Raw genomic sequence first — 15,927 nt, 5'->3', positions numbered from 1 at the left:
TTTATGAAGGTGACATTTTTTTATAGGCTTACTATGCATTTTTGAGAGCAGATTTCAAGACAAAGCAATGCTCTCTTTGGACTCTGCTTTTCCCACCTCCCCCTCCTGTTCCTACACCTCCTCCAACATTTTCTTTTTGTTTCTCCAGCAAGTCTGTGAGGCAGAGAGAGCAGTAGACAAGTACTAATAAACATCTGGAATCAAGATTCTGTGATCAAATCCAAGTGACGATATGCATCCGTAAGTTCATTTGGATGTTATCTACTTGTTTTGGTTTTTTAACCAAAGATAGTATTTTCTTAAGTTTGGAAAGTCTGTTTGTGCTTCAGTTGTACTCACTGTCATTATGCCCCTAGACACAGTGTGCCTTAGTGGGTAAGGCTGTATCGCTCCGCCAGGGTTTACTGTTGGAGAAGGAGGACTTAATGCAAAAATACAAAACAAATGGTAAATTGAGTTGAGCTTTGCGCTTTTCCAGTCTTCGGACTACTCAGAGCGCTTTTACACCACAGGTCACACCTACCCATTCACACACTGATGGCAGTAGTGTGTAAAGTGACCACCATTTACACAATCATAGGTCACCAACAAAGCAGCTGGAGCAATTTGGGGTTAAGTGTCTTGCCTAAGGACACATTGGACATGTGGCTGCAGGAACTGGGAATCGAACCCTCAACCTTCCTGTTGAGAGACCACGACTCTACCAACTGAGACACAGAGGCCCTAGACTTCTGACTACTCAAAGTTGTTGTACACTGTCACACCTACCCATTCACACACTGATGGCAGAGGCTGCTATGTAAAGTGTCCATCAGCATTAACTGATCCATTAAAACACATTGACACGCTGCAACAGGAGCAATTTGGGGTTAAGTGTCTTGCACAAGGACACATCAGACTTGTGGCTATAGGAGCTGGAGATCAAAGGCAACCGACTCAACTAACTGAGCCACAGCCTCTCTGACATACTGCACGTTTGAGACTCTGAGGGAATTTGACTTCACTCTCTTTTTAAGGAACTACATATTTACATTGGGTATATTAGATTTTTCCTATATTATAATTCTGAATGGCACCTATTATACATTTAGGCTATGAACTGCAAGTAAGTGTCATAAAGTGTGCATGTAAGTTTCGTAATAAAGACGAGTTAGTACCATACATTATGGTGGAATAACCATTGTACATATTTTAGTACTTGTTTAAACCCAAAACAGGATCTTTGTCTTTAAAGAGGACATATTATACCCCTGTTCCATCTCTTCAAACAGTCCCCTGTGGTCTAAATGACACATCTGTGCTGTGCTTTGGTCAAAGTATAACATGAATCAAGCACCAGAGGAGGTTTGTGACCCTGTATAAACCAGCGCTCTCAGAACGCTCCGTTTTGGTGTGTGTGTCTCTTTAATAATGCAATGAGTTTCCGTGGTAGACATCACTCCTTCGTTAGTGAGAATACAAATGGCAGACCTGCGCAAAAGTTTTGCTCTAGGCTGGGGGTGGAGTCCCTGGGTGGAGATAACAGGGGAGGGGAGGGGATTTTTTTAGGAGAATCCAACTTGTGATTTCAGAAGTTGAGCAAATTTGAATCGGAGCATTCTTCTCTGTGTTGTAAGACTTGTGCAGACCACAAACAAAAGGACTGAATGGGTTTATTTCACGTTTTGTGGGTCAGTAGACACTCAGGTTACCCAAATGTATGTTAAAGGTCCCATATCATGCTTTGGTTTTATATCATGGTTTTATATGCCCTTTAGTGTGTTTTCCAAGTGTCCTGTGCATGTTTAGGCACATCTATGTGCAAAAATTCAAAGTCCGCGGAAACGCGGCTTCTCCTACGTCCTCCTGTTAGCTGTAGCATTAGCTGCATGTAGCGCTCGGTTCTAGCCCCCCTCGATAAAAATGTGTCAGTCCGACGTCATTGTCAGTGTGAGATCACTGATCTAAGTCCATTGGCTCGTTGTGGCAAGCCCAGCAGCTCATGTTGAAATTTCCGAGAAGTGTGCTGAGCAACTGACCAATAACGACAGAGCAGATCGGCAGACCAATCAGAGCAGTACATGAAAACAGAGACTTTTTTCGAACTTTAGCTATTGTGAACGTACAAAAGTAGGAACATAGATTAAATATACGAATCCCAAAAAGGGCATAATATGGGCTCTTTAAAAAAACACAGAGTGGATTTTTTTATAATATGTCCCCTTAAACATGATAACATAGTTGTTATTTTAAACTTACCCAGCTCTTGCTCATTTCCTTTAACTTTATTGACGACTTACCCAACAAGGCTTTATTTTATTAATAAACCTGCCTGTGGAACCACACACATGATACATCAATACTAGATGGGAACCTAAATTGTCAAATGCAGAAGCTTCAGGTCACCCACTGAGCTATTAAACGTGGCAAGCTTGGAGTGAGGATACGTTGTCCAGAGACAATCAATAAGCAGGAAAAGCTGTTTGCTTATAAAAGAAAAAAGAAGTGAGTTCTCTTAAGTTAGGATCAGAGTGTAACTACCACTTGATGTTGGGTCACAGTCTGTGGCTCATCCTCTGCCCCCTCTGGTCCTTGGAATACACTATGCATTACAAAGCACTCTGAGATATTATGCTTTCTTGTAAGGGGGGGGCTCAACTGCAGTCGGTCCACTCTGTGTGTGCAGTCACCATGGAAGCAGCTGCCCTATATTCCGGAGGGGATCAGCTGACAAGGTCACTGGGCTGATTGATGTTAGCCTCCAGAGTCCTTCCCTGTGCACAGGTTCATCACCAATCTCCATTTCTGAGGTGCTAGAGAGGAGAGCGCCTGTGGGGACGAAAGGCTCAGCTGTAATTCCCTGCGGACTTCCTGATGCCATAAAGGTGGATGTACTGCTCTGTATTCATTCATTTGTAACTCCAGGGTTTGACATTCATCTACACTGCTTCCTGCCCAACACAAAACTCTTACAAAGTGGAAGCAATTATGTATTAAAACCAGTGGCGGCTGGTGCATTTTTCTCCCGGGAGGCACTTTATGCTAACACATATTGGTGTATATAAGTGTTTTTAGATCACGTTCATTTACAAGCAGTGTGAAGCTAAGAGCTAACTAAAGAGCGCTACCCTTAGCCTGCTAAGACAACAATGCAGCTTGAGACAAGGACAATTTTATCTGCAGCTTGCGCTTAGTTTAGTTCAGTTTATTTGCCATGAGAGCTTATCTCAAAACCTCACCTTTAGAGATTAAACAAAGTTAAAATAACAAAGTAAGAATATTTAATGTCACAAATACAATTTACCCAATTGAAAATTACCTACAAACATTGAAATTATAAAATTAGAGCAAAACAGGACATTAGACAATATAACAAAATATAGTGCTTAATTATAATGGGTTCCAATTTGTAACTCCTTTTTGCAAACGCAAGTGGAGAGGGGTTGGAGGTGTGTAGCTGTAGGAGAGCGGAGTATTTGGTGTGGAGGAGGTGTCGCCAAACAACAATTTCTTTTGGTTTTCTGCTAGTGCTCTAGGGATCAAAAAGTCTCACATTCTTCCTTTAAGAAACAGCCATTTAAGTTTTTTAATAATGTTAAGTACAATTGATAATTTTTTGAAGTCAATAGATGCTTAGTTAGTTTCTTATCATCTCTACAATCTGTAAAGCTTTAGCTGTGTCATTGTTCAAAAGCCAGTGGCCTTTGGGCTTAATGAATTTAGTCAAAATAATCAGTGAATGAACGGGCTGTGTCTTGGCAACTGTCACAAATTTACAATACAGAAGTGAATGAAAGTGGCAGCTACAGTGCTTGGCCTGAAAGAATGAGAAATCAGAGATAGTGTGTACGGTTGTTATTCTGGGCTCAACCAAAGTTTAAAAGTTATTATTGTTATTTGAAGAATAACTTTCTCATCTTTATTGTTTAAGAAAGCAAAGGGCTTAGCCCTGCTAGCCCATTTGTACCAGCCGTCCCTGACTCAAACTGTTCTGTGTGTTGGCATGTGTGTAATCAGGCTGAAGCAGCGTTACAACATTGCTGGGCCTACAGTCAAACCAGAGCCAGCATGGGAGGAATTCAGTGCAGTGCACAGACACCATCCACCAAAATAAACAGAGGGGATTACCTGAATAAATACCACTGAGTCTACTTCACTACAATCACACTATCACTCTACTTTTCATTCATGAAGGCAAACTATTCAGACACACAGCATACAAGGCAGTATGCTTTACTGTTATTATTTTAAAAATTATTTTACTGTGCAGCTCTACCTTCTTCCACCCCCACACACACACATGCACACACTCCTCACCCCCCAGCACCAACACGCACACACCTTGTCAGAAATAGCACGTTTTCAGTCAAAAGAATTTAGCAACAAAGTCTTCAGTTGAATTGTAAAAAAGCCACTCTTACATCTCTAAAATTGAAAGCATTCATGTTTTTCCTTCCCGAGGACACTCAATCTCAGACTGCATCTCAAAGAGATGTATTATCCAAAACATGAGAGAGCTGAGAAAGTGACTTTACAGTTGGCTTCTCCATTTGTATTAGCAAAAACTCAAATCATTCTCCCCAAATATCTACTCTATTCAAACGTTTATATTGTAATACATTCAATGAGTATCTTGTATTTACAGGTAAATTAGTAATTAAATGAATGTTTATATGTTGATGTTTTGTCTTGCTTTAGTGATGCATACCTCTCTCTGTTTTTAGGTTTGTCACTGATTAAATGATTCACCGTCAGTCTGTGTTAGAAAAGGTTTCAATCACACAAAGTAATTGACAACTGAGAAGATGTGATGAGCTGCTAACAGCCAGGGCCACGCCCATAAATCAAAAAGAGTTCCCCTTCCTCTCCGCTGTATCAGATGACAAATAATGTCACCTCACTGTGGCAGTCCTGACAGCGATAGCATCAGCTCCACTCCCCTCTGCAGCTGGTACATTTTGGTGACAACAACCGACTTGTTTGGAAGTTCTCTGGGATGTAAATCCTGCTGATAGTAATTTAATGTTTTTTTTTTTTTTTTGATTTGTTTTTTTTTTAAATTAGGACAGTTCACATGAATCAACATATCAGCAATAAGAGATTAAACATAATCTCTACCTACTCTTTTTCTGGATAAAATCATTTAATGTTGTGTGATCAGATGGAAACCACTATGTCTTTGCCCACTTTCAGCCAAATGAAAGATGGGAACCAGCTGATTCAAATGAAGCAATATGTAAAATCTGCACCATAAAGATCCCTGTGGGGCTGCATATTATCACACACTGCACTATTGAGCCACTTTTGATCACAGTGGTGCTCACTGTTGTATGTAACCAGTTTGTAAAAGAATACAAAAGTGAGAAATGTATATGAGGAATTGAAGGAAATTTGGCAGGTTAAACTTAATAACATTTGATATGTAAAAGGTAGAGGCCAAGGGCTGGTGTTTTGCAATGAAGGCACGATAGAGCATGACCTACATACAGTAAATAAAGAATTTGCTTTCGACCCCACCCGTCCTGCAAATGTAGAACTATGGCGTCTGTCACCCAAAAGGAACGTCTAAATGGACTTGAGCTTATATAGTGCTTTTCTAGTCTTCCGACTACTCAAAGCACTTTTACATTCACACACTGTGATGTAATCATTATGTAGTATTATCCATCAGAATTAACTAATCCCATTCATACACCACCACCAAAGCAGTGGGAGCAATTCAGGGTTAAGTGTCTTGCCCAAAGACACATCGGACATGTTGCCCAGCTGGGAATCGAACGGTAGGTAGGAACGGTTGGTAGGCAACGACTCTACCAACTGAGCCACAGCCGCACATGCATTCCTACCTCGCTGTTCAGACTGAGGTCACAATGCAAAAGATCAGACATGTGTCTTATTCATGATATGAATGTGGCCTAAATCTGATTTGAAAAGATTCCTTGTGACTTGTGTTGCTCAAACTGTTGTAAAAGAATCAAATCTGAGTCACGTGAGCAAAGAAATCTGATTCAGGTCAATTTTGCCTTCGGTGATCGTAGCTTTTGTCATGCAGTTTGAACGTAGTCATAGATCCATTAATATGAAATTATAACTGTTTCATAATCAGTCAAAATGTCATCATAGCAGTACAGTTGATTTCTTTATATCTGAGTCCTCATTTGACTTTGAGAGTTGTGGCAGGAACTGGCCTCCTTTGTACCACACACTGTTTCTCTCTCATGCCCACTTATTGTTGGAGCATTGTTAGAGCAGTGTCATCCCTTCTTTTGTGTTACAACACAAAAGCACCAGCAACAGTGTTTTGTTGGCGTATCAAAGCCCACTGTCGCCCTTTCCATGTGGCTCCTTTTGGTTCGGAGTGTGATCTCGCAGCAGCCAGATGGCTTGTGTTATTCAAGGTCGGGGGGAAAAAGGACAGATAAAATCCATGAGAAAAGTATAATTGGAGACGTAGGAACTTGTCGGCAGCAGAATGTGCTTGCCTTTTGTTTGATTTGATTAAAAAACCATGGCCTGATGCTTCTATGCATCAATTAAGAGTTAATAAGATATCCTCGTGAATTATACAGCTTGAAAATTATACAGTGTGAAAAATACTCAAAGTCAATTATCATTTAGAAGGAATTAAATGATTCTCCTTAACTTGTATAAAGATGATACCATCTGTGTCCAGGTTGGATTTCCTTGATGCACGCTATGCTCTTCTCTCTTTGGGATTCAACATGAGGTAACTCGTACAACAGCTTCATCTAAGTATTTTTTAATTACAGTCAAGAGTATTGGTGTTAATTATTCGTCAAAACTCACCAGGTAGGAAATGGATTTTCATCATGAGAGATAGGAGAACGTCTCTGGTGCTTAAAGTTGTATTAGGAGGACTTTGCGATGAAACTGAACCAGGACATTTTTCAATGTACTGTCCCCTAAATCAATATCTATCAGCAAACTTAAATTAAATCGAGATTGAATCCCGGTTCCATCACCGGCTCTACGCTGGCCGAGTTCCACACACCATCCTAAAACAAAGGAAGGCAGGTTTCTTATTTGACTTTCCTAATGGACTCGCACTGGTCCAATCCCAAAAAAGTAAACTTCAGTTTACAATTTTCCATCTAAAACAATGAAAACTTGAACACACAATACTGTTCCAGCTCGGATCTTGGTCGACACATTTTTGGTTATTTGTTGTGTCCGAATACAATCTCTGACGGACCGGGCTGAGGAGGTCTTACCTTGAACGATGAGGTGCACTTTTGTGGATTTTGGTTTCTTGTTTGTGAGGATGGAGCAGACGTACGGCCCTTCGTCGTGGACGTCCACGTTTTGGATCTTGATGCTGTATTCCGTGACTGCTGTGTTTTCCATCAGGACGACGCGAGGGTCCAGAGACCACTTCTCGTTTCCAGCGAATAGGATGGTGGTGCGATTGAGCCATGCCACTCGAGACACTTTGCTGTCAACATTGCATCTGAAAGGAAGAAAGAGAAACGTTTTTTTTTTGTTAGAGATGTTGGCCTGCACAAAATGTCTTTGTCTCCTTTAAGCACCATGAAACCTCTGAAAAAAAACAACAACTTTAAAATACAATCAATTTGAAGTCCAGCTTTGTGAAATGAAATGACAGATATGTGTGCTTGCTAGTAGTTTCTATTGCGGTAGTGTGACTGTGTTAGTGGGATTCTGACAAGAAAAAGTCAATATGGAGCTTTTTTTAATCCTGAAGAGAGACTCAGTACGATTGCACGATGCTGACTTATTGTTTTAGTCCACCTAAAACTTTTGAAATACATGTTAACATATTAGTCTGACTGACATCATGGTTTGTTAGAATTTTTTGAAGTCTGACTAACACACCATGATAATGCAGTTTGGGTTCGATTTACTCTTGCATGTTTACACCACACCTTAAATGGTAAATGGACTTGAGCTTGTCCAGTGCTTTAGGATTCTGACTACTTGAAGCGCTTTTATATCACAGGTCACACCTACCCATTCACACACTGATGGCAGAGTTTGCTATGTATAGTGACCATCAGAAGTGACTAATCCCATTTACACACATTCATACGCCGCCGCCAACGAAAAGAATCGAGAGCTACTTTGGGGATAAGAGTCTTCCCCAAGACACATGTGGCTGCAGGAGCTGGGGATAGAACATGGCTGACACTACTAACTGAGCATATGCTCCACACTTCCAGCTCAGGGCTGTGACTCAGAAGTCAAACAGCATAAATGCTTAGAAGAAAGCTGGAAAGATAACAAGACCAAGGTATCAAAATGATGAGTGATGGAGCGAGAACCAAATATTTTTAGACAGACGAGGAAACACACCTTATGTTGAGTTTGCTGAAATTTACAGAGCTGTTCAGTTGTCAATTCTTTCACTGTTGGACGTACAACCAGTTGAGTGTTGGCTTGGTTATGTGACGTAATATGTCAGCCTAAAGACGGTCCGAAAGTGACTAGCATTACTGCAAAGGGGGTATATCGGTCTCCAAATGAAGTTACAATGTGCTGGGACAAAGACAGCAGCCCAAATCAATGGCCTAATCGAGCTATAACCTCAGCTCAACCTAACTGTGCATGTTAACATACTAACTTTGGCAGGATTTTAAAAAGACAGAACCCCCACAGACCACTCTCCAGTGCTTTCAGACATCGATTTATTGTATTTGTCATATACATTAAAAAGTACAGTGTACAGTCTGTACACTGAGTCATCTCCTCCCTCCAAACCAATAGTAATAAATACAAGACATGAATTTGTGAAGAAAAGATGGTGATAAAACATTCTCCATAAAGACTTTCTAAAATGTATAAAAAATAAATATCAGAGAAGTGCTATTGTTCAGCAGTGATTGCCTGGGGAAAAAACCCTTGAGGCGGTTGATACATGTTCAGATGCACTTTAAACACTTTCCTGGGGGAAGGTAAGAAAACAGACTGTGTGCCGGGCGGGTTAGAGTCCTGTTATTTTTAACACTTCATTTGAGATATGCCACATGCCAACCTGCTTCTGTTCCTCCACCATCAATAAATCAGTGACCACAGGATGTAATGACCCCAGACCTTCACCCTGACTTCTACAGTAAAGAAGTCTCTGAGCTCCTTTTGTGGTTGCACATTAAAGTGGCTCATTTCAAGAATCATATTTTTTTTCACTGAAACCTTGTTGCTTTGAATGATTTACAATACAACAAACTTCAGGCAATTTCAGGAACTGCCTCTTTAAGCCCATCCTCTTTACACTCCCATTTTTCACCTGATTGGCTAAGGAAGCCTTAGAATTGATGTGTCCTTGTCTCTGTTCCTAGGGTATATGACCTTATAAAGAGATGTCACAAAATTACCCTGGTGGAAAAAAAAAACTCTCAATACTAGTATTCATATCAGCCAGACAGAGCTCTAAAAATGGAGGAATTACACAGACATACATTTAAGATTTTTTCTTTACCACGAGTTTGCCCAAACGCCCATCAACTTCCAGGATAAAAGACTAACTTAGTGTTCTTTTTAAATGCAACATTTTGTAGCTTCCCCCTTTTCTACAGAAGAATGATTATATTATCATGAAAAGTTCCAATCTTTCTCTTTATCTTAAACCTTCTGCCTGTCTGTCTTACTGACTTGTATGGCTACCTGCTCATCTTTTGCACTCTCTCTTGGTGTCCGTTGTCGACAACAATCACAAACAGATAATGTGCCTAATAGATATATCCTGATGGAAAGTTGCTCATTTCTATCATTTGAAGGGGTAAACTAACATGAATTTTGAACTTCAACAGTGGAGGGAGTGAAAGGAAATGTAAAATGTAAGGATGAAATGTTAGCCCCACTAGCTATTTCCTGGGTTCCCTGCTCCACACTGTACTGGCAGGATTTATTGTTGAGGGGGAAGGGACATAGGAACTTGATAAAGCATTTCATTGGCCATTAAATCAGGAAACACCCCCTTGAGCAGGGTGATCCATCAACAATATTTACATTTTTCAAAAACTGACAAAGTCTAAAATATCACCAAGACTCCCTAGAAAACAAGATTGGGGCTACTAACAGGTATTTGTGAGAATAAATGCAAGGCATATTTGGATGGATGGATGGATGGTTTGATGGATGGATGGATGGATGGATGGATGGATGGATGGATGATGGTTTGATGGATGGATGGATGGATGGATGGATGATGGTTTGATGGATGGCTGGTTTGATGGATGGATGATGATGGATGGATGGATGGTTTGATGGATGGATGGATGGTTTGATGGATTGATGGATGGATGGATGGTTTGATGGATGGATGGATGGATGGATGGATGATTTGATGGATTGATAGATGGATGGATGGTTTGATGGATTGATGGATGGTTGGATGGATGGATGGTTTGATGGATTGATGGATGGTTGGATGGATGGATGGTTTGATGGATGGTTTGATGGATTGATGGATGGATGGATGGTTTGATGGATGGATGGTTGGATGGATGGATGGTTTGATGGATTGATGGATGGATGGATGGTTTGATGGATGGATGTTTTGATGGATTGTAATGCAGTCTGACTTAAGAACCAACAGGTCTTCAATGACTTAAAGATAGATATTATTGTGAGTGTTAGATTAGGGTGATATTTTGTACAATCCATGCTTCAGCTGAAACTTTAAAACCTCTTGATGCAGTCTTCCACACTGCAATTAGGTCCATTGCAGGTGATGCTTACAATAACCATCACTGCATCCCGTACAAAAAAGGTTGGATGGTACTCTCTCTGTGAGACGAGACTTGCATATTATTCAATCAATCAATCAATCAATCAATCTATATTTTTATACCCCAGCTAGAGAGCTTTTATATGAAGGTAGAAAGTCAGGGGGAAAAAAGCAAAAGAAAATGTAAGGAATCAGATTATACCATGTAGCTAAACAGAAGAAAAAAATCCAAACACATGTGGACGTGCTAAAGATGTTGACTGTATTAAGGTATTCAACAAATTCATCAATGACATTACTTGGAAACTTTCAAGCATGTGTGATAGAGCCGAGAAATTCAGAATCACAGTAATTATTGTAACCACAAGTTAACTCAAATAGTTAACAGGGGTGCACATTTAATTCTTTAAATATGATATGATCATCTGTTCACTTTTGACCCAAACAGCATGGAACAATCAGACAACTGAGATGAAGAGATAGAAAAAGAAATACATCAGCAAAACATCAATGCGAAGAGTATGTGGTAGTCACGCTGTCTGTGGGAATGCCTCACATTGTATTCCTTCTGGTCAGCTATAACCAACGCCTTCACAGACAACCTTTAGGTCAATAAGAAGTCCTTTACTGTGTATATCAGGAGAAAAAATAGATGGCTTATATGTGACGCAAATTACATTTGTGACATTTTGTTGTCTAGCTGCTAAACGGAAAATTGTTTTGAAGTGGAAGATTGGAATTCCACACTGTTTTAGTTGGAGCAGTTGGGAAGACGGGTTTGTAGATTTATTAGGGGTGGAACGAGCTGCTGCCATAGTAATGCATCTTGATCTTAGCCTAGAGGGATTGTGGGCTACAGTAAGGTCTTTTTTTATCCTTACTGGATTTAATATGTTGCTATTGCTATAAGTATTATTTTGTATGACCAGTTAAATTAAATGAACATGTATTTCAAGCATCCTATAAGTATGTATTGATGCCTCACCGCAACCCCCATTTTAAATTTTTTATATATTATATTTTTCCATTTGTGTAAGGTGCACATTTATGTCTTTTCTTTATTTGTCTGTATGTGATTTTCAGTTTTATTACTAAAAAAACATGTCCATAACCATGGAGAACATAACATATGAAGAATGGACACCACAAACAAATATACAAAATTAACCCACAAGCTTTAGTTTAAAAATTACAACATAAATAGGGCAAAAATAAGATAATTAAATATTGAAATCGAAATGGACTGAGATCCTGGCCGACATGAACAAAAGAGGGGAAGGCTCTTGCTCTCAGCATCTTCCCCTAACCCCCCCTAATAAATAGGTGTAGAAATGATAGATAGAAATGGTTAAGGGGAAGCACTCCTCACCATGCTCCTGACCAGTGTGTGAGAGAGACTGTCTCTGCACCCCTCTGCCCTCCTGTCACTCTAAATCACCTCTTCCTCCCAGAGCGCTAGCTGCACTCAGGTGCTCAACAAGCAGAGGGAGAAGGGAGACCACAGAGACAGAGAGGGAGACCAGAGGCCTATACTGCTAAAGATTTTTTAGTTATTAAGGTAACGCTAGGGTTAACGCTGGCTTTCAAGGGCTACAAAACATGGTAAATTATTCTGTACACCTAACCTTCTCCTGAGCAGGCTATGTTCAGCCTAGCTAATAGCTAGCAGCTTAGTTATGTCACACCCCCCGTGTACAGAGGCTACAGTCATAATGGCAGAGGCCGAGGGTTTTGAATCTGACCTCAGCCTTTTGCTGCACGTCACCCCCCTCTCCTTCCTCCCAACGTTTCCTGTCTCTCTTCAGCTGTCCTGTCTAATAAAAACAAAAGAGGCCCCAAAAATGAATTAAAAAAAAAATCACCATTTTATCGGAAATATAAGATGATCTTGTTTCGACATGCCGAAATTATGTTTTTTCTTATGTTATGTTTAATGTTTTCTCCAGACTGCCACCACAAGCAGACCGTTGCAACTTCTTCTTAAGGTCACACACTACGCAAAATACACTTTACCATGTTTTTCGAACACTAATATCTGTCGCTAGCCGGTCTACAGACCCTCCAAATATGAGAAAAGTCCATCCTGTCCGTCTTTTGCCTGCTCCACTTGTCAGAAAATGTGTGCTCAAACAGGCTGTTTGGAGATTTTCCCTTCATGACATCACAAAGGGAAGTAGCCCCTCCCCCAGGTGGGTGACACTCCAGCAGCTAAAGGTGTTTGTTCTGCCCCGAGTCTACCTTTCCACAATGAACAACAGGTCAGAAAGCCCAAGTCACTGAAGGCCTTCCAGAGAGGGGGCATGGTCAAATACAGCTCATTTGCATTTAAAGCTACAGACACAGAAACAGCCTGTTCTGAGAAATAGAGCATTTTTTGGCATGATAAAATGCAGGATCAGAGTGGATTTTAACCAAAGACTTCGAAAACATGTTTTGGGAACCTATGAGACTTTTTTTAACTTGTTGAGAAGGAATAAAATATATGACATTTAAAAGGAGAAGCTAGGGTACAGAAGTAACAAATGTATTAAAGAATCAAATTTAATGATGGTCCCTTTAATTTCACAACATATAACATGCATTCCAACACATCTTATATACTGTATTTCTTACCTTTTAATTTGCAATGTGAAAATTTGCGATGCTACATTGAATAAATTACGAGGGGATAAATATTGAACAAAGCTCATATTTTGCAGTGTATGTGCACATGTCAGCAGGATACAGCATACTGATAAAGAGAGAGTGCAAGTGAACGCACCACTGTTGATACTGGTCAATCAATAAAGAACATCCCTAGAAATAAACCAAACCTATGCCCTTGTAGAGGATGTTACTGTATTATTTAGTCCATCTCCCCCTTTTTTCCTTGAAGAAATATATGAACAACAAATCTGTATTCATTCTGCTCCTGTAGAAAATCCTGCCAGTAAACAGATAAAACTACCAAGTCGATATTAAGAGAAGCGCAACATACTTGAAAACCTTGACGCAGTGAAAAAGCTGGAAGAAACAGGTCATAAAATGTAAATATAAAAGGTTATCTCCCTCTCATGCTATCTCCCTGGCAGCTGCTGTGATGGTGGAGTAGGATTTAGTTAAATGCATGCCAAGTCGCTGCAGCGGAGAGAAAAGGCTGCAGGTGAAGGTGCAGCAGGAGGAAACTTTTTTTATTAATTTTTTCAGAGTCTTCTCCTATAGTTACTCCATGAACACTCAGCCTGTTTTTCTCTCCCTCTTTTTTCTATGAGGGCATCACCAACAGTCGAAGGCTTTATGAATATAAATATAAAGCTTGTTTCCCTGTACTGTTTGTCTCTTCTCCCCTTCTGTTGTCTCCAGCTCTGCACGGGTAAAGCTAATCATTACACCAGTGCTTCCTAACCTATATTTGCTTGTGACCCCACTTTGACTTCACAAGACTCTGGCCATCTCAGAAATCCAAAACACACTGCACTTTTTTGCTAACATTAATTTCCTTGGAATGGTGTTACAAACAAAGTTTTGCAAAGAAACATTCATCTTAGAACACATTAAGGCTTTTTTCATGTATATTGTTGTGGACAGAGGAAGAAAGGCTCAGATGACATTTATACACAACGGATAATAGATGATCAATGATGATCAATAAATACAAATTTCAGGAGACCACGTTATGCGAACCCATGAGGGGTCAAGCCCCAAGGTTGGGAAAGCCTGGATTACACAATAAGGTGCACCTGGCCTCAGTGATGTGTTCAGTTTTTTGTGTACTGTTTGAATTCCCTCCTTTGCATCTGTAAGTTGATAAAAATAATGCAGTCTGAAATCATTAAAATTTACCAGTCTCTTACTTGTCCTGTGTTCATGTTACCGGGTTACATCACGCTTTCTGTACCACCATAATTATATACCATCTTATCCACTGATCAAAAAGCATCCTGACAAAATTGTATTCTCATTGTCATCATTACTAACATGGCTATTGATTGTAAAGTATCTATTGCTGTGTTTATTCAAGATGCTTTTGGAGTTGGGACTGCCAACCCACACTCCAGGGATTGTGGGTTGGTGTTAATTAGTTTTAGAGTTGATCTTTGCTGAGTGATTTAGTTTTTTGTCTATTTTTAATACATCCCTTGCTGTTAACTTCGTTAAGGTGTTTTATGTCACTTCATTGGGTTAGTTTGTGGGTTGTTGTTATCGTCATAGGACCACCTTATGGTGGGGCGTAACAAAGCTGTAGGTTCACTCCTGGTAGCATCATTCTTGGGGGCTGTTTCTGGCTCATTGTTGGAACTTGCCTAACCCTAACCCATTGAAGTCAGGTAACATAGTATGCCTTTAATGAATCAGTTTGATTTTAAATTAACATAAGGCAAAATGGTTGCAACTTTGTTTTGCATTCACACCACGTAGTTTTGGTTAAGTTTGAAAACAAATCAGGAATGTGAATAATAACCACTTTACATAGATTGTTTATGTCATTTAAACACTTGTAAAGTGCCGTTTAAGCCTTCTGACATCTTACATTAAAATCACTTTTGCACTACATTTCACATTCACCTGTTCACAAACAGGGTATTTAATGTGTGTGTGAGATCAGCAGACTGGTTGATGTGTGTCACATTTGAGAAGGCTGTGAGGAGAGCTAGCAGAGGACATTTTCTAAAGGAAGACATTTTTGAAGTTATGTTTTTTTTGTTGGAAACCAAAATACGTTTCAGTTTCAACTGACAAACCAGTAACCTGGTTGTCAATCATTTCGCCCCTCGCACTACTTGGCCTGCCATTCCAAAAATACAACAGAAGTCAAAATTGATGAAAAGCTCACATACAAGCTGAACAAGAGGTTTCACCAAAGACCAGAATGCAATCATAAAATATAAAGAAGCTTCATTACCATACTTTGAATGAACTAGGGCTCATGTCTATTTTTCTGAAGTTGTAAAGACAAACCATGAGCAAAGTTGTTAACAAGCACCTTCATGTAAGTTAGTTAGGTCATACTTTGACAGAGTTTCCCAAACTGAGGCACCTTGATGCCATGAGGTCTGAAACTTTAACATCAAGACAGCAGACATCTTTTTAAGTGGCTGCACTTGTGAGATCCTATACTTGGAGAGAGGCTGACAATGGGTGGCCCTGTCAAAAACTGTCCAGTTGTACCACTCTGCTGACAGTCAGTGTACTTTTCTCTATTGCACTTTATGTCAAAATGGTTTGTGTTGGGTGTCTCTTGTCATGAAACCTCAGTTGGGCAA

The 15,927-nt window shown here is 39.9% G+C and overlaps 1 protein-coding gene across 2 annotated transcripts in view; it reads right to left on the bottom strand.

Annotated features, from left to right (window-relative positions):
* opcml (opioid binding protein/cell adhesion molecule-like) overlaps positions 1-15,927 on the bottom strand; it is a 387,148-nt gene that overhangs the window by 107,596 nt on the left and 263,625 nt on the right. For both annotated transcript variants that reach the window (XM_020629289.2, XM_020629288.3), the window contains one exon: positions 7,212-7,447. In XM_020629289.2, coding sequence (XP_020484945.1) covers positions 7,212-7,447 — 236 coding nt within the window. The remainder of the gene's footprint in view (positions 1-7,211; positions 7,448-15,927) is intronic.

Source organism: Labrus bergylta, chromosome 14 (assembly GCF_963930695.1).
Source record: "Labrus bergylta chromosome 14, fLabBer1.1, whole genome shotgun sequence".
NCBI lineage: Eukaryota > Metazoa > Chordata > Actinopteri > Labriformes > Labridae > Labrus > Labrus bergylta.
This window is presented reverse-complemented; position numbering and strand designations above follow the sequence as displayed.